This window comes from Vanessa atalanta, chromosome 9 (genome assembly GCF_905147765.1).
Source record: "Vanessa atalanta chromosome 9, ilVanAtal1.2, whole genome shotgun sequence".
In the NCBI taxonomy this organism is placed as follows: Eukaryota; Metazoa; Arthropoda; class Insecta; order Lepidoptera; family Nymphalidae; genus Vanessa; species Vanessa atalanta.
The window spans coordinates 230,229-250,428 of record NC_061879.1 but is presented as its reverse complement, the minus strand read 5'-3'; the positions used below and the strand labels follow the sequence as shown (position 1 = coordinate 250,428).

At 33.1% G+C, this 20,200-nt stretch overlaps 2 protein-coding genes across 4 annotated transcripts in view; one reads left to right on the top strand and one right to left on the bottom strand.

The window, feature by feature from the left end:
* LOC125066152 (ATP-binding cassette sub-family G member 4) overlaps positions 1-12,901 on the bottom strand; it is a 32,085-nt gene extending 19,184 nt beyond the window's left edge. The window contains exons 1-2 of one of the 2 annotated variants that reach the window (XM_047674094.1): positions 12,747-12,901; positions 10,668-10,795 (exon numbers count right to left, since the gene is read on the bottom strand). In XM_047674094.1, the coding sequence (XP_047530050.1) occupies positions 10,668-10,795; positions 12,747-12,778 (160 nt within the window). In that variant the 5' untranslated portion in view covers positions 12,779-12,901. Of the gene's footprint in view, positions 1-10,667; positions 10,985-12,746 lie in introns of those variants that run through there. The other variant, XM_047674091.1, reaches the window with a different exon arrangement.
* Positions 12,902-13,611: 710 nt separating this feature from the next.
* On the top strand, positions 13,612-20,002 carry LOC125066483 (etoposide-induced protein 2.4 homolog). Of its 2 annotated transcripts, XR_007119674.1 has the most exons (8): positions 13,612-13,752; positions 13,836-13,990; positions 14,474-14,729; positions 14,919-15,038; positions 15,321-15,544; positions 18,259-18,330; positions 18,473-18,609; positions 18,642-20,002. XR_007119674.1 is itself a non-coding variant. In XM_047674570.1 (7 exons), exons 1-7 carry the CDS (start codon positions 13,738-13,740, stop codon positions 18,555-18,557), a joined length of 927 nt encoding a protein of 308 aa, XP_047530526.1. In that variant the 5' UTR covers positions 13,612-13,737; the 3' UTR covers positions 18,558-20,002. The 2 variants fall into 2 exon arrangements, 1 of the variants encoding a protein (XP_047530526.1); XM_047674570.1 differs by having other exon boundaries at positions 18,473-20,002.
* The last annotated feature ends 198 nt before the right edge of the window (positions 20,003-20,200 follow it).

Genomic DNA, 20,200 nt, shown 5'->3' with positions numbered 1-20,200 from the left:
GAGTAGTTTTTTACTCATAAACGTAACGTACCGATTTCCATATTTATAACTTTCAAAAACGACTGTAATCCTAAATTTCGCTCTCTTAGGTGATGAATTTCCAAATATGTTTTAATAGCTTTTTTTAACTTATTAACATGAGACGAAAGGCTGCAATTTCATATTTCTAACATCTGAAATAACGAATAAAACTTTCATCCCATTAGGATATTAATTTTAAGAATTCCTGTGCAAAATTTCATCCCGTCACACCATCCGGTTTCGGTTGTACGTTGTATGACAGTCAGTTAATTCAATATATTTTAATTTGAAGTAGATGTAATGATGTTATTCTTATTCGTATTTCGAATTCTATAAAATACATAAACACGGACGTGATATTCGTTGAGATTAATAAAAGATATCAGAAACGTCACGAGAGAAACATTCATCGATTCGATTATTTTGATATTGACATATCGAATTATTTCAACTCGTATACATAGTGGATTAATTACCCAATTATGTTTTTTTCGTTCTTGCGGACAGCATGTTGCTAAGTAATTTGTATCAATAATGATATCAGTAATTATATTCACAGATAATATTTGGTACTTATTTGCCCGTGATTGTAGAAATTTTGAAAATAATCACTTCATATAAAAACAGCCTTTTGTACACATCCAAGAACCAATAAAAAAAGAACTGATTTGTATTTTTGTATTGAAATTACCTTTTAATTACTAAATAAACCGTGCATTAATGATCCGAGGTATTAAAATAATATTATTAATAATTTAATTAATATTTTTATTTAAACTTTATATATAATTATAAATCTTTTTTTGAAACAAATTAGTCTAAATTTAATAAGTAATATTATTAGTAAAAGAAAAAAGTTAAGAACTATTTAAATATTCTTTAGTCTATTAATACCTATATATATATATATATATATCTCATGACAATAGATATAAATAGACAGAAAAATATTTAAATAATTATTTATTAATAAACAAGTATTGATCTGTTAAAAGTAATCTGAGTTTCAAGTTTAGAACAAAGTTTTGAGAATTTGCCTGTAGAGACGAATCATGGCTAAACCACGAAAACATACTTGTTACAAGCCGAATTGTATGCTGGAATTATTTTCTCATCCAGCCATATTTCGTTGTCGTACACCAAATTAAAAATCAATTAAATGTTTATGCAAGTAACGTTCTCCATTGTACATTTTTCGAAAATAAATCCCTAGCACACAGAGGTACCTTTGTCGACTGTAAAAAAACAAATTATACATTCAAAATGGCTGCACTCGATAATATACTTAAAAACATGTAAATGAACAATATAAAAAATGTAATTCCTCTTTATTATAAACACATCACAAAAAGTCTCGTTAATTTTGTTGCTCACATGAAAACTCTGTTTTCGTGTACAATTACAAGCGAATATAGTGATCGTGCAATGAATTTTGGATATAACATATGAATATGTAATTATATTATCACCCAGGGTTTACTCAAAACGTTTGACATTGAAGTACAAAAAAGAAACATTCGGATGAATGATTAACTAACACTTACGCGTAGACGACAAATATACAAACATTCATTTTATCCTACCAAGCATTAAGTGCCGAGATGGCCCAGTGGTTAGAACGCGTGCATCTTAACCGATGATTTCGGGTTCAAACCCAGGCAGGCACCACTGAATTTTCATGTGCTTAATTTGTGTTTGTAATTCATCTCGTGCTCGGCGGTGAAGGAAAACATCGTGAGGAAACCTGCATGTGTCTAATTTCAACGAGATTCTGCCACATGTGTATTCCGCCAACCCGCATTGGAGCAGCGTAGTGGAATATGCTCCAAACCTTCTCCTCAAAGGGAGAGGAGGCCTTTAGCCCAGCAGTGGGAAAATTTACAGGCTGCTAATGCTAAAAAAATAAATATGCTAAAAGCATTAAGTACTCCGTAAGATCGACTTTATTAATCAATCTTTAAATTATTATTTCAATACTCGAGCTCGTTTATTACAGGTTTCGAGTTTCGGATCAAAGGCCTCCATTTGGAAATATACGTACATGTTACAATGTTAATGAACATTTACATATGTATTATTCGAAGTCGAACACACAATTAATCCAAGTCGCATGTTTTAACTAATATCTCGATGTTGTTTTATACATTTAGTCTATGATTATTTATAGTCTAGGTAGATTAAAAAAATTTAAAACACTTCGAAATAAATAGTGGCCAACAGTTGGCCACTAAGTACAGGCACACTAGTAAATTATTACGTCGTTTGGCGAGTGTCAAGTCACGACAAGCTGTCACGCACGCCATGACAATAAAGTTGGTTCGTCTGTTTTATTTCTTTTATATTGCGACACTATATCGAGATATACACAACATAAGCATTTGGTACTTAATTAATTCTATTCCTTAATCGGAGTGGGTTGTCTAAGCAATTTTAACGTGTTGGGAAGTATTACTGCAATAATTCAGTATGTTTGGAGTCACATGTGACAGACTCCCATCAGGCACGCGGTTTCCAAACGATGTTTTTTCATATACATTCAGTCATACTTGCCCATGTTCGAACCCACAACGAACAGTTAAGATTAACGTGATCTTACTAATAAATCAACACGGCTCTGATATAGTGATTATATAATTATATATTTTATTAATTATACTCGGGTTTAACCGCGACCAGGCATTTAGTATTATTTGGCACTACATTGTCGATCTCTGTAAAAACCCCGAATTCAATTTAAAAATATAATCATGCAAAAATAAAATTAAGGTAGAATTTCTTGTAACAGGTTTATTTGTGACAAACTTCTCCGTCGAAAAGAAGATTAATTACAAATTCAAAATTTACCATACAACAAATAGTGCGTGACCAGGTTTGAACTTACGACCTTCGGTTGACATCTACGGGTTACATCGACGGGGCCAGCTCGGCTTATCAATGAAGATAACACAGTATTTCCTCTTAGACGACCTTCTGTATGTTATTTATTCTTAGTGACATTAACGCGGTTTAAATTGCAAAGACTTTAATAACATCGGATAAGTTCGTTTTTATTGCGATATCACTTTAATTCTCTATCCATTCACTAAATCCTCGACTTCAGTGAGATGACTGAACCAACAGATCAATAAGGAAATTTCAAGCTACGACGACATAATATTCAAGCTTGTCGTGACCAGTTTGAAAACGGTCTGAACCGAAAAAACTGTAATCTGGTTGAGACTGCGAAGCGAAGCTACTTTTATAATCTATATAAACGAATAAATTAGGACGATTATAATTCCTAAATGGAAATAACTACTGAACATTAACACTTATACCGGCTGATGCTGCATGTAATGAAGAAGGGATTACTATATGAATTACAACTTATATAACAAAAACGTGAAATTTACATCAATAGAAGGGTATGTTAACTTACTAAAAACGTAATAATAATAACATTAAAGACGTCGATGTAAATATTACAAGAGCAACATCTTAAATTGTCATATCTATATAGTACCGAAGCCCTTGCCTCGCTTTTGCCGAAATAAACTGATACTTACTATAGATAGAATACAGGTGTAATATTAACGTTACATTATAAATACCTAAACGCAAACCAGTAAATTTGATATTTGTTTCTTGCAGTAATCACGTGCTGTACAACTGATGTAGGTATTCTTCACGACTAGCAATTCTTGAATAATTTATTAGTGAAACATGTTCCTAACTCGTATAATTGTTGAATTTTATAAATCATAAACCTTAACATACTAACTTAATCGCTGTTTTTAATGTACTTTCATAAAAAAGTAAAAATTGAAGCGCACACAATAAGACAAGTCTGTAATATTTATATATAAACCTCTATATATATATATAACTTCTCGATCTACTGATAATCTAAAGGTAGATATTAGGAGGCTAATATCTACCTTTAGAAATTCTCCATTTCTGACACGTCCAGAACGGATAATCTTGTCCGAACTGTAAATCCATTAATAATTTGGATAGCCTTTTTAAATGTTATATGATTAATTTGATTGGAAAAACAGGTAATAGACGTCACATTAAAGACCTTTATTTTAAGGGCACTTCGAACCGACAGAGGTGATTGGTCTTGCGGTTGAAAAAAAAACATAATAAAGTCGTACATTTTTTATCTCCATAACAACCCGTAACGTGAAACGGAAATCTAATGTTTGTTGAACGTGGCAATTCAACATGTCATAGCTGAAAAGACAAATTAAAAAATCACACAGGTTGTCATTAATATATGTATAAGAATTCAAGATTGTTAAATCAGTATGGATAGTGATACTAAACTAATAGAGCTGTCGTGATACGAAATGTTTTAATAAGATTGTTATACTTTTGGCAATACGTAAAGTTGAGAATGGTCCACGGAATACTGAACGAAAATTGAGAAGAAAATACGTCAACTGATGCTTAAATACTTAGCCAACGCCCTTTGACATTAAAATATTACCTAACACTCCCTATGGAACCTTAGATATCGTCCATTGTTTAAACTTGTGTGAGACGAAAGTCGACCATGACAAGCTTGCACAAACTCCTACAACCAGTATAGTACTTAAAACCACCCATTAAAAATACCTACTAACTCTTAACTACAAATAGTGTGTAATAATGCGCGTGACAATGAGCCTTCAGTCAACTGCCATATAATGATGACGGAGCTAGAGGTACTCTGATCACTGAACGCGTGAGCAACGTTTAATTAAAACGTTTTAAATACATCTTACGTATGAACACGTTTAATAACATATCGCTCGAGGACGGATAGAATTACGCGAAGAACCGAAGCAACCGTATAACACACATAATCTGAATAAGAAGAGTTATATTGCTAGTGAAGTAAAAATAGTTGATTAATGAACACTTGTGAAATGTAAGAAAATTCATGTGCGTATTCAAAAATAAAAATATTGGCAATTTATGTGTTTGTAATTTCAGAACCGATGGCCGATGAGGCCGACGAGTTCTCGAGTGGAGACCATGGACCGGAAGACGCAGCGTGGGTAGGCCCCCACAAAGGTGGTCCAACGACCTGGTGAAGGTCGCGGGAAGACGCTGGTTGCGGGCTGCACAAGACCGGTCGTGGTTGCGATCTTTGGGGGAGGCCTATGTCCAGCAGTGGACGTCCTTCGGCTGACATGAATGAATTAATGAATTTCAGAAAGCCTTATTGTAACAATTTTTGTTGACTACATGAACTATCACCAACGTGAATTGATATCTAAACGCTATTTGCCATTGCCATTCTTCAGACCTCAGATGAACATAACAGAAATGACACTAAAATAATCTGAGTATTGTATTTCAATTTGCTTTTATATTATCGTTACTTAAAATTTTCCACGTTTGGCATTATCTACATAAGACATTATGGTTTTATTAATCACGAAGTACGAAAATAATCGTTACCGCATAATTAGTAATAGAAATGAAATCGTACTTGTATGTATGCACGTGTATACGATATTATATTTAAATGTATACACTACGTCATTATTCGCTTGTTCATATCCCATTTGTTAGGGGTCAACGCAGTGTGCAAGGGCCCATACGAGCAGCGCCTGAAACTCAAGGTTTGGTAGACTTTTACGAACTCTTAGTATACTTCTGCAGAACGATATTTAGATCAAGAAACTGGATGGATGCGGTTAAAACCTCTTACGACACCCACGGGCTCTGATTGGTTCACTTTATTACTACAATACGAACCACACGACGAATGGCTACCTTACACATAAAACTTTTATGAGCATATTTGTGTCTATGTCAATAATAAGTACCACGCTAACCCGTTTGAACATTAAAAAAACTTTTCACTACTTATCGATAATGTAAATAATAATTTAATGAACAATTTCAACTCGTGTACCATTCAAATTATACAAGTTTAAAAATCCATTGAATACAATTTAACCTTTTCAAATTGAGATTACGTGGACCGATGGCATTGTTAATAAGTTCTGATGAGGAAAACCGGTAAGTATATTGCCATCAAGGGTCAATAGCTTATATCTGTATCTATATATATCTGTCGATATAGGTACGTACACTTTTTTCGTTTTCCGTATTTGCGGTAAATCTATGCCATTGACTCTTCACATTACGAAAGCCTTAAAAGCCTATGTAAGTTTAAGGGTTGGCTCTGTTGTAACTAGTATGATAGTCACATGTTTTGTGAGATACAGCTTATCAAACACGGGCCCCACTTGACGCGCTACGGATTATTATGCAGTACATTGCACTATCTTATTATAAATACTAATTACAATTCAAAGAAAATAATATAAATATTATTAAATAATAAAAAACCAAAGGTCCTATAAAGGAATGATAACAGAAATTAACGTATTTATGGAAATCAATTTTATAACAAACTTTATTTTTATATTCATAAAGATGAAAATCGCTTATCATTGCAACACTTCCTCTTAATGTAATTACTTAAAAAACCTTGAAATTTGAACCAAGGATAACGTGCCACATGATTTTATACATATGCAAAGCGAGCCTAAGGAATTACTGCACATTTAAACAATCTTTAATTCAGCGGCAGTAGCCGAGCCAGTTCTGTCAATGTCAGGTTTCAGTAACCAAGAAATTCCACTGCGTTTAAGCATTGCCCTGTCAATTTTAACTCAATTTCTAAAGTATAATACGACATTATCGAAACGTTTATCGTACATCATAAGAGTATCTATAAAAGGTAGATAAGCATATTTTGTGATGTCTGTACGAGTCGGTGATGTTTCAATTTTTCCCTTTTATAACAACATTTGTACCTAGATAAATGTCAAGAATCACGTTAGCATTTAATGCGGTTAGCAACGGAGAAATACATGTATGTTTTGTTCAAAGTTTTCCTCGGTTAGGACTTCTTTTAAACTTATTTTAAGTGTAGAGATTTTCTTTGCAAACATTTACAAACTTGGATTGCCAACTATTTTAATGGAAATAGTTCGTAGTTGCGAATTAGGATATTTTATTGAATAACTCCTTAATAGATCGACGGTATGAGGACCACCTAGCGATAAGAAGTAATATAGTTCAATCCCAACCGAAGGGTTACTACACCACTCTTAACACAAAAATTATGCTTAATTGTACACTTATTACGTATATTAGAAATTCCTTGCAAACAACTTACTTGATGGTATGGCTTTGAGTAAATTGGGTAGCCTGGGTAGGAGCCATACTCGTCAACATACCACCACATAATAGCAACACTTAGTCTTGTGCTCCGAAGGGTGAGTGAGACTGCGTAGCTATGGGCACAAGGGAGATAACATAATTGCTACCAAAGTTGGTAGCGCATTGACGATATAAGGAGTGAGCAATATTTTCACGGCGACAATGTCAATCGCGGTGGTTACCCGTAGGTGAAGAAATGGTGGTGGTGGTGAAAAAACAATCTTCTAAAAATATATACATAAACAAACTTTATTCTACTTATAACATATATTATTGTCCAACAATATACAGTTTATAACTACGTGTCGAAGCGCCAGTAAGAGCAAAAAAATATTGTTTATTATTATTTTATAATCATTCAATTACTTTTAATGAGTCATTATATGCATGTTACTTGGCTCTAATAGAGAACAGCGGGAAAATCATTATCATACAATAGGTACTTAGTATTCTGTAAAGTTAGACCGAGTGAACCCTAATTGAAGATGGCCGATTCAAATCCGGGCAAGCCCTACTAAATGTTCACGTGCCTAATTTGTGTTTATAGTTCATCTCATCCAATCCAAGCCTTCTCCGAACTAAAATATTTACAAAAAACGAAATGAAAACATTTTAAGTAGCGAACTATTTCGTACATTCGTTCCAAGAATAAATTAAATTTAAAGTTGACACCGGCACCGGTTCAGAATGTAGAATCTACTGAAATAAATCGGCAAGAAACTTAGTTGTTAGTCTTTTTTCCGACGATTACCATACAGAGATAACAAAAAATAATTACTATTGAATTATTATTTATAATGTATGGAAATCGAAGAATGCACGCTTTTTATCATCGATATAATCTTTTATCGAGTAATTCGATTTATTAATCAAGGTTTTTAGCATAAGATTTGAATTCTTTAAAAAAAAATAACATGTTAAACAAAATTTTTGTTTTTACTCTGCAATTATGATCAGTAGTTTAATCATTTTAAATATATTGGGCCATCTCGGTTCGGAACTATGAACACCCGATTAATTACTTATTAATGTAAAATATTATCCAAAATATATTAGACTTTCCTATCGTAAGAATTGAAAAATATATAATAATTATACCAACGATTTAACTGAGTGTGCTTTGAGGAACAAAGGACAAGAAAATTGCATCCCATGTCTGTCAGCGCTATAAAAAAAGGACGTGTAATGTTTACGTGATGACTTGCAATAAATAAAAATATATTTAATATTAAAAACAAAAAATAGGTACTTGTGTAATTAAAAATTAAACTTTTTTTTTTCTTCCGTTATAGAATGAGGAAGTAACCGCAACACTGATATTGTCAGTGATAACATAAACTTGTAAGTCGTTTTTAGAGGCGTATTTTCCTCAAAGTCCTCTGTCCCAAAATCTCAAGAATAAATTTAAAAAAAGTGAGCCACTTCATGACATTATCGGGAACAAATAACTTATCGTAATATATTTTCCTCTTTGGTTTCCTCAACTATTTACAAATATACATATTCCCCGTGATTCAGACTAACACGTGCCAAATGTACGCTATAAAGTTTTGCGCAGTCATTGATGGGAATACCAGACGTCCCAATTGTGACAAAATGTATTATCAGGATATTGTGAAATTTAAATCTGGATTATTTATTTTAAAAACGTGCTTTGCAATATCCGTCGAACTTTACTTAACTCTAAATTAGAGAATACTAACAAGTACTAGTAGCGTGACTTTTTCAACGACTGAACGACTTTTTCACTTCATTACTAAATAGTGTAGTATTCAATATGTAAACTGAAATACTTAATATTATTTCATTAGTCTTTTAGGGATTAAAGCGAATCATCACGTTGGCCTATTCGATAAACACAAACTCGAATTGTGCCGCATAACACTAGCGTGAAATACCAGAAAGTTATATGCCACTTTGTCTATAATAAGTATGACATTTATAAGAGATAAAAAGGGTCAATTTGGGGAGGTCATCTGGGCTACGGCCATGGAGGCCCCTTCATACAGTTATTTTATTAAAATAATTTATTTGGTAAAAATATTGAAACACCGGTGGAAGAGAAAAATTCTCTTTCCGGTGCTGGAGACACGCATCGAAACATGTCACAAGTGACATACAGAGTGCATTCGAACAGAACAGAACTATTATCATCAGTCATCAGTAATTGGATTGAGGGGTGAGTGAGCCTTGAGTGATTGCGAGTGCCGTGGTTGGCTGCGCATTGGCAATGTCTATTGGCGAAGGTGATCTATTACCAACAGAAGGCACAATCCTTGTGATGTTTGTCGTTAAGTAATACAACTTAAAAAACGTACGTAAGTACAAAGTTGTAAGTATTAGAACGTATGTACGTTCCTCTAGTATATTTTTTCTTACCACTAATGAAAACTTTTACAAACAATGAAATCAACTGTCCATATGTTTAGTGTAAAGTGACGTCATTTGTCTATCAGGAATAATAATGAAAGAAAATTTTATGATTTTTCAATTTGTGTTATATTAACACGACCGATATTAATACATTTAATTCTTGTTTTTTTTTTACAATATTACTTTAATCATAATTTTATTCGTTGGGAGTCAAGGCAGTCGTAATTTCTGTTTATAATTCATCTCGTGCTCCTCTAAAGGAAAACGCCGCGGGTCGTTTGAAATCTCATGGGTCGGAAAATACTGCTACAAACTTACGCCACAACCAATACTGGACCGTCAGGTGAAATAAACTCCAGCCCAGCAGTGGGTTATTTACAGATTGTCAGCTACTAATTACTTAAGTATTAACATCATTTTAATAATGATCTTCTAACAACCAATTAATGTTAATTGATTTTAAGACGAGCATTATTAAGGAAGCTAGTTTAAAACCGGTAAGAAACACGAATTATTATTTCTTCGTGTAAGGACATGTTCAAGTGACTAGTTGAGTTAACGTGCAACAGTTAAATATAATTGTTACATATTGAACCGAAACGTTTTCGTGTTAAATTAGTTTTATTAATATATAATTTAAAAAAAAAACAATCACAAAAATAAACCTTCGATCCTACCTACTAAATATTTATTCACTGGAATAACGATAAAAACCTCTTTAAACATAATTAAGATATATAATAACTCTAAATCTCGGCGTAATGATCGTCAAACAATACGATTACGAAAAGCCGTCGGCAGAAGATCCTCGAGCGAACAAAATGAAGTGGAAACAAAGAATGATCAAAGTTCGTATCTTTTGTACTACAGATTTTTCAACTTCAACGATTAAATATATTATATACATATATACAAACAACTATCTGCGTAAACAAAGATATACAATATCACAAAGCGCATGTTATCAAAATAACTTACAACTAGTTAACAAAATTCATAACTACAAAATTCAATTTGGATATCCGAACTAGACCCTAAATCCTTGTATAAATATTAATACTTACTGCTTTTTCTCCCTTCCTGGACCCTATAGGTCAGGTCTGTGAAAGCCAAATCGACTGGCGGTCTCTTGGGTAGATGTGTGAGGGTCTTCGGCTGCGCTGGGGTGATGGTCACCTTCAGGCTGTCCTCCCTGCCGGATATCATCGGTTTAGATTCCTCGAGTGTGAGGCATGCCTCTTTGTCAACTTTCATTTTTATATTTTACACAATGGAGCTGTGAACTAAGATGTCAAACTCTCATTTCCTACGTCACAAAGGAAATAAATACAAGCGCAATACACGCGCGACACGCCGCACGCTCGCGCACACACTGAGTGGTTGGGCGAGCTGAGTGACGTCGCGGTGGAGTTTTGAACTTTGCGCCGGCGCAGCGGATATGTTTTATCAGGGTTCCACAACTATATCGATGAAAATTATTTTTTTACGAAGTAAATACCTACATTTTTAAAGCGTCACATTATAGAATAATTTAATTAGAACGATTTTTTTTTTATTAGATGTAATAAATTGTCATGGTAATATTGATCTAATAAAAATCTTTTACAAGTAGTTGCAACTTACTGTTGACACAAATTATATCTATTTTATATGCTTGTACAAATAATTATTTATTAAACTCACTTTGAGTTGAGGTAATTTTGTGACCAAATTTTTTGGTCTTAGAATGAGTTAAGTTAGTTTCATTATGCCAAATATATGTATGGTTCTAACAAATGTTAAAACAATATGTAGTGTTGTCGTCGGTAACACATGATCCAAAATGAGTAAATGCAAAAATATGTGACAGGATTGGAATCCAACAATCAATCAACATATATTATATTAACATAAATTATATATAAACATAAATTAAAGAGCAGTGTAAAGATTGGGTTATTCAATGATAAGAGTTTCTTCAAAATTATGAATAAGTGTGACATAGACAAATAAACAATAAAACATCTAATTAGGATACAACTGACTTAATGGTAGAGCTTCGAGTAATCCCGTTTGAACCATGCAATTATCAGACATTCTGCTGCTTCGTACATTTATAAAACAATTTATATAAACAATGATTCAATATATTTAAGAAATTTGTAATTATTAAAATTAAAAGATTTCATTTCATTATGTTGAAATCAAATCAGTTGAATCATTGACTGATGATTATTTTTTAATCACTAGAATAAAAATTATCATTCACACCATTTTATTATGACATTTTTACAAATTTAACTAGATATAAAAATCAACTTTGGACTTATTTGTAGTTTCTTTATTTCCTATATTATTTAACAGCTGCTTAAAACTTGTATATCTAAAACTCAATCTTTTACGAATATCACTAACCCTTGTAATGAAAATTTTGCAACTGTTTATATTATATTATAGAAAATTGATATATCAGCCACTTTGACCTACTTAATAAAGACAAATTAAATCTATTAAAAGTGGTTTCAGTTTACCGCTGCAAATATATAATAAAGATGAAGTACATTTATTTTAACTGGTAGTACAAATGTAGTTTTTAACATTGAAAAATATAAATGTCTCAGATTTCCATTGACTTTACTAATTAGTATGTCAAAGGTTTTATAAAGACAAAGGTCAAGTAGAATGCCATTCATCTTGTATACCTTATAAACAAGTTTTATACCATAAACAGGCAGTAACATATTGTACGACTATTTTAATCAACCCGAATTTAATTTTATACCTTAAAGATTCATCAGATTCATTTATAGCATCTAAAGTTCAGTGTTAATAATGAAGGTAATTAAGGATTTCGGAAAATAAATATCTCTGTAAATGTGAACATGATAATTTTTTGGTGTTTTTTTTATATACAATTACGACCACAGCTTAAAATCAACAAAAACTTTCTAATAAGTACATACTTTGACAATAATTGTTGTAATGATAATTTTTGTCATGTTTTTAAGGGGTTTGATTTAATCTAAATGTATATAGATTGTTTATTAAAAAAATCTAACAAATAACATGAACTTAATGGTAAAGAGCAAATAATACTCTTAAAGAGGTCATGAGAAATGGCTACGTCGAGAACTTTTACGTTCAGATTTGTAATAAATAGTTACCCAAAGTTATTCAGAAGAAACTTGCTATCCATCGTTATCCAAGCTCATAACACTTATAGCTTCTAGAGAACCAACACTTAATACTACCAGAAAACCACAATGTAATTTTTAATTCAAAAATATCACAATTCACAACATTCGCAACACAACATGTTATAATGAAAATTTACTATGAAAACAAATAGTGCGTGCATTTGCTATAGATTAAATATAAATATTGTGTTGTGTGACTTTTAAATGTCATATTTATTGTTTAATCTATGCCTTATAATGACAATTGGAATTACAAGATTTATAGAGTACACACACTAAACAATTGTAAAATTGACGCAGATTTTTTAACAATATTTTAATAATTTATTCTTTAAGAAACAGAAGGAGAAACGTACTTTAATACTTAGTCATAGTACATATTTACAGTAGTTAAATTGTGAAGCAAAAGTTTGACTAACAACTTTCAATTATTATAAAACTAAATATTTAAACATATTAAAATATTTATGTGACGTAAGGAATTTGTTTAATATTCTTCGATACTAACAAGATATGTTTTTCACAGTCATAATGAGACAGTTTCCCATATGTGCATCAAGTTTTATAAAAACCAAGTCGTTATTTCTCGAATCATACACAAAATTCAATTATGGAAAACTTTCAACTCAGTCGCAGTGAGATAACCAAAAGTCCTGAAAGACAAAATAATAAATAAAACATTATTTATTATTTTATTTATTTTATACGGGTGCACTGAAATCATACACTGAAACTTATGCACAAATGCAGTGTCTAGTAATATAACATATAATTATTATTACCTCGTGAAATCGAATCTGGTAACACCAGCTCGATTGCACATAATATAAGACTAAAGTTCAAAAAGTGACAAATATTTCAATATTACGTCAAATATTTTCTCCATAATGTAACAAAACTTTTTTTTTAATACTGTTTATAATGAAGCAATAAGATTTGCAATAATAACTTTTACAAAATGGAAAGCGTAACTGTAACTATATTTTTAAATTTTTACAAACCTTTGTGAAATCGAAGTGTTATGTTTTGTAATAACAAAAGTATTCTTTGTTTCAGAATTTTTGTGTATCGCTTATCAAAGGTTTTATAGATAGTTTACGAGGAGTCACTGTCTTATTGTATTTAGATAGAGAAATAAATGAACGAGCTCTCAGTCGATCGCCACCAGCTGATTTTGAAAACAGTAAACAGAAGCAAACAAAAGTGAAACAGTTAGTTACTTATATTTATTCTGGTTCAGTTGTTACCTTTTAACTCTAACATTATGTAGCTTATATTGGAACTAAATTGTTTTATTATTACGGATCCTGAAATTAAAATTAACATCAACACAATTTTATTTATATATAAAAATATAATTTTATTATATTTATTATAAAATTTATAATCATTCATTGAAATTATATAAAATATGTATACCTAATGATATAATAATTATTAGTATAAGCTATAATAATTGTTACAGTTTTTTTTGCTATAATGAATTAGTAAAACAGAGAAATCACACATTTGAGTGTTTACACTTGCTTACTTTAAGTGCATCTTCATTGTCTTGTTGATCTCAAAAAAAAATCATAACAATTTTAATACATAATTTTTAATGTTACGGTTTGTATAGTGTAGATCAACAGATTTAACTACCTACTTAGCCATCAGGTTGACTAGATAAAATTCATTTTAATTTACTTTTTCAGGGAATCAAAAGTACTTACTAGGGTTTTACAATCATGTATCCTCAACGGATTTATATTTCTGTTAAGCATACTCATATTTGAGTATGGCCTCCTACCTGCAGTGAAGTACTTAGTTATACTAGTGTTTGGTCACAACCCCGGTGTGGCGCACAATGTGTGGGGTTGGATGCAACCCTTCCTCTCCATGACGTTCAGGATGATATGGGTGCTACCTCTCTTTCTCCTGAGCAAGCTGGTCAATAGCTTGTGGTTTCAAGTAAGTAGGCAAAGAATTTTATGTGATTTTTCAATACACTAGTTTTCTTTGAAAACAGCAACTAACTTATCATTATCTTTCTGCCATAATTTAACTCTTATAAGACTATATAGATACAAAATAATAATTAAAAAAAAATTTGTTAATGTCCTATTTATCTCTATTACATATATATAACAATATTTTTAGGATATAGCAGACTCAGCATATAGACATCGTAGAGGTCGTCCACAATTCATGTCAAGTGTCAGTAAAATAATTGCTGATTCACTATTCAGTCTTCTGGTGCAAGCTCTATTTCTAGTTCAGGTAATATTTGTAACCATCATCAACCATCTTCATCTTTTCCCAGAACACAACTTGTATGTAACTACTTGATTTACCCTAAGCCTTTGTTTAAGCAAGTTACATATTAACACTTTGCCTACCCAACCAACTAAGCTAGTGTAATGACAGATACATGTCTATACGTTGGCTGAAACTTCCAGCATAGCAATCCACGGGTGAGGTGACCACTTACCACACCATGTTGAGATGATGGTAGTTAATACATATATAAATGTTACCAATATGTTTCGTTTTGTTTTCCAGAGTATGCTAGTCAGTATGTTACCCATAACATACATCGGTGAGCTGTTATGCTTGGTACACATGTGTTTGTTGTACTCTCTGTACTCCTTTGAATACAAATGGTTCAACATGGGCTGGGAGCTACACAAGAGACTTACATTCATTGAAACCAATTGGCCGTACTTTCTGGGCTTCGGTCTACCATTAGCTGTGCTGACACAGATTCCCCAGTCTTATATAATAAGGTGAGTTGGTAATTATAAATTTTCAATCTGAACATAGTGCAATACATCTCTTTATTATGATTTACGTATTCATTGTTCATGTTCGCTGGAGAAGGAATAATGCACACACACAATAATGCAACACTACAATCAAAAGTATTTGAACAAGCTTTTTAAGAGTTAAGTTGATAATTATAGTAGCTGTGTACTCCATGATATATTCCATCGGAAACATTATTCAGAAACCAGTGGTGGTTTTCTCATAATAAATATTAAATCCTTTCATTCTTTTAACCCCTATTACACCTTTGATGAATATTCACAAGTGCTATGATGACTAAGCCTTAATATAAATTTCAATATTTCTCACATAAAAAATGGGGAATTTTGATACAAACATTTATTCCACACCTTAAGGCCTGAATTTTCTAAAATACTATATTTATTCACAATTAGAAACTTAAAACCGGTTTCCATATTTGAAACATTGAAAAAAGGTGACGTTTCCACATTTCTACCCCCTAATTAAGCTAAACTCAGCCTGTTGGGTGTTGAATTTCCAAAAACGCTGTAACGCTCTGCTTCACTCATAATAAGAACCCTAAACACCGATTTATATTATAAGCGACGAATTTCAATACATCCGCCATTTAACGCCCGTATCATATGAATTTTCAAATATAAAATTTTAGTGCTCACCTACATTACAGAAAAAAAAATGCAATATTTCACCCCATTTGACCCACCGACTCAGGCTGTGCGTTTTATATCCGTTTCTTTAAAATTTTATTAAGTAATTTTAGTTTAGGGACGCTTCTTGTAACAACTCAACTTTTATGAATGAATTTAACACCTCTCGCATTCCTTCTGAGAATTTATACACCGTAGCGATACCGACACTATCAGCCGATGCAATAGGATAGTCGTGTTATTGTGTTTCACAATAAAAATATTTGGTGACCGGCTCAGAAAACGTAGTCAAAAATGTAATGCAGTTACTGCTTTCTTTGAAATCAGCCCGAGACTCCAATTTATCCGTATAGATGAATCCCCTTAGAATGCTTTTCAAAAATTCCTTCTGATGCTCCAAAAAGCACGTAAAACCGTAAGTCCTGTAGCTCAACTCATTCCGATAGGATTTGCGGTCGGATTGGATAATAAGAGTGGCATACTTAGTGATAGGACTTTATGGGTAGGCACCACCCACTCATTATATAATCTCCCGCGAAATAGCAATACTTATTATTGTTGTGTTCGCTTGAAGGGCGAGTTAGCCCGTGTAACTACAGTCACAAATACACATACAAACATTCTACATTTATATATATGTATTTGGCAAACATGATCAATAGATCACACGAGATCATTAAATAAAATAAAGAATAGCGTGTCATTGATTTGATTAAGTATATAATAATTTCACGATGGTCCATAAATATTCTGCCACGCGTTACATACGAGTTTAACATACATATGTGTGTGTTTGTGTATAATCGTATTCGTTAGTTCAACTGCTTCAAAAAATTAATTCAAGTTAAATGAATACTCGGAGTGCGTGGCGCGTGCGACAACCTTGACGCTAGTAAATATTCCACTATGATTTCTAACTGCCGATTGTAACACCGATCGTACTTCAGTACTAGATAAGTGATGTACTTTGCTCTCGTATCTTATCGTAATTGTAATAATTACCGGGTATCAGCAATATTCAGAGTAATTAACTTTCTACTATTAATAATTAATAATATACATAATTGAATTAATAAATAATACCTACATGTGTATAGGTAACACTAAAAATATACCCATAAAATAACAGGGGTATCGTGAGATAGCCGTATGGAACGAATTTGCTTTTGATATATTATGTACTAAATAACAGACAATAAAATAAATTAAAAACATTTGAGAATAATTAAATAACAATGAAAAATGTTCTTAAAATCCCGTGTGAATATTATATCAAACCATATACGATAGAAAGAGATAGAGAGAAAGAGAAGGAAACATGGAGGGGGGGCAAACGCTTTTCGTCACGTGACAATTTCTGCCAGTTCACTCTACCGTAAGCTGCGTAAAATACCTGTTCCAAAATCAGTACAATATCTCACAGCTTGCCAAAAGTCCTCTTCAAAATAGGACAGTTGGGTACTTTGGCTACTTTAGGTACCACCACTCAATAGATATTCTACTGTTAAGTAACAATACTTAGTTTTTGTGTTCCGACTTGAAGAGTGAGAACCAGTGTAACTACAGACACAAGGGACTTAACATCTTAACTGCGAAGGTTGGTTTGTTGGTCAGCAGAATTCAGTGAAGAGTTGTATAGTTTATACTTGTCACTGAAGGTTATACGAACAATGCGAGTTTCATCACGGTCAGGTGTTCACATGAAAGCACAAATTATAGATACGGGAGTATTTATTTATATTGGTACGAGCTATGGCCAAACCCCGCAGACCCCGCAGTAGAGAGGAATCATTACGGCATAGAAGAGCGGCACGCCGTTTTCCGGCAACGCTTACGAGTCTGTTTCACCGCCCAAGGCGCGCCAGGAGATGTTTCACATCAAAAATATAAATTATAAGTATCTTTCAAGGGGATTATGTTGACATGCGAGCAAACGACATGGGGATATTAGTATGATGTATCAGCTTACATTCGCTTATGTTTTGGAACACTTCTGGAAAATCGATTCGCTGCGGTTCACATGTTTATTGTTTTTTTTGTTTCAGTGGTTGTGTCTTCTCAATCTTCTTCCCGGTGTTTATTTTGAGCGGGAACGAAGCTACTCCGGTCACGGGAAGGTGAGTTTTGTTGCCGACTGATTCAATTATGTGTCGATTATATTTGAAGGGTCAGGGAAAGAAAGATCTTTTCACTAACATCAAACGAACTCGCTAACAGCCGAATAGCGCAGTATTGATCAGGCGAGGCGTTTGTCCGCAGCGAGTGTCCGCTGCGGCTGTTCTCGGGCGCGGTGGCGCTGGCCAACGGGCTGTTCCGCCTCGCGCGGCGCCGCGCCGACACGTGAGGCCGCTCTGCGAGTGCGCTGCCATCGGTTGCGTTGCTCACTGTTTTGTTTCATTTTCTAATATTCGATTTTTTCGTGGTACATTTACTTCTACTTTTTTAACTAGTATAAATCGCTACAATATTTTTATGACTACGCTAATCCGGGTGAAGTGTGCCCATATAATGTGTAAAAAATAGTATCATTGATTGATAAAAATTTAAACAGACGTTTGGGGCAGGACGCCTGACCCCGGATACGCCCGTGTGGGGCGACTCGTATATATATGTATATAATGTGACGGGACTGTAATATGGGGATAGAATTAAAATATAATGTATGAAACGTTCCATGGAAGCGACCCCGCTTATCTCAGCGCGCCTTGGATCATTCTCGATCGAAACATATCGTTGCGATAAACAAAAAGTAATTTAATATTTGTGTTTGATACAGGGTTATATACCGGTATATATCGGTGTGATTAGCGGGCGGCGGCCCGGTCGCGGAACCGGACGGGGTTTATTTATTGGTGGCCATTCGCTTATGTTTCACCAAGTATATTCACATAAACGAAACAGCTTGAAATGTTTTGTTGGTTCTATACAAGTATGTCATGTTAAGGTGGGAAGTAAGGGCTGTTTGAGGATATTCGTTTCCGGTATATAGAGTGTGGTCACCGTTAGGAGTAAGACGTAGGCAAATGTTGCTTAATTACACTTGCCGCGAGCGCGTTGTGTACACCTGTACAATGTTAATGTTCTTAATTATTATTTATTGTATCGCTACAAAATGTTCTCTCGCGACGGAATTCTGTTTCCATGAAAATGTTAAGGGTGCTCGTAATAATTAATTAATAGTTCTTAAATTGAGATACTTGTATATTTAAATACAAACACAGACACTAATAATATATAATTGAAATAGATCGGTCTGCGTGTCTGACATGTGTGTTTTATGATATACAATTAGAAATAAATTAATTACGAGTGTATCAGACATAATGTGAACGGCAGGTCGTGACGTCATCACTTAACGCGCTAAACACGAAACGCCGCGCGACTCCCGGCACGTTGTCGACAGTAGGTTTAAACATATATTTAATTTGGATACAACTTTATGATGTAAAATATATCGTTCCAAATCTTTTTATAATTAATACAATATTTTAAAACTAAATTATACAGTCAGTGTATTTAAGATGAGGACGTTTGCTACAACTGGAGACTCGTCCTAAATATTCGGGGAAAGGATAAAGCATCTGCTGTCCGTAATCTCACTTCCGACGAGGGACATTTTGTAGTGGTCGTTGACCAATGGTGCCTGGAATGTTTGGTGACATGTAATTACTTATCGCTACACATAATGTTTAATCGTAGTATAGTTATAAAGATCATTCTCACTCTGAATAGTCGTTAATTGTGATTTTATTTTTACATGACATAATTTATTAAAGGAATTGACTGATCTATTTTGTTTTATTAAAAGTAATGTTCCCCGAAGAGAAGAATTGGATTTTGCAAATAACATGATTAGAAAAATAAAAGTTTATATAATGTTTTTACCTTCCAGCAGTAGGGAAGTTACAGGTTTAAAGAAATTACATGGATTACTTGAGCGTGTCAGATACGATGGCCGCTTTAGTTATTATCGTTTAAGTGCCCATT

What these genes read in the sequence shown, in the direction of transcription:
- LOC125066483 (XM_047674570.1), top strand. An exon ending in AAGCAAACAAAAGTGAAACA is followed by an intron (nt 13,991 to 14,473) that starts GTTAGTTACTTA and finishes TTACTTTTTCAG; the next exon opens with GGAATCAAAAGTACTTACTA. An exon ending in TCAATAGCTTGTGGTTTCAA is followed by an intron (nt 14,730 to 14,918) that starts GTAAGTAGGCAA and finishes CAATATTTTTAG; the next exon opens with GATATAGCAGACTCAGCATA.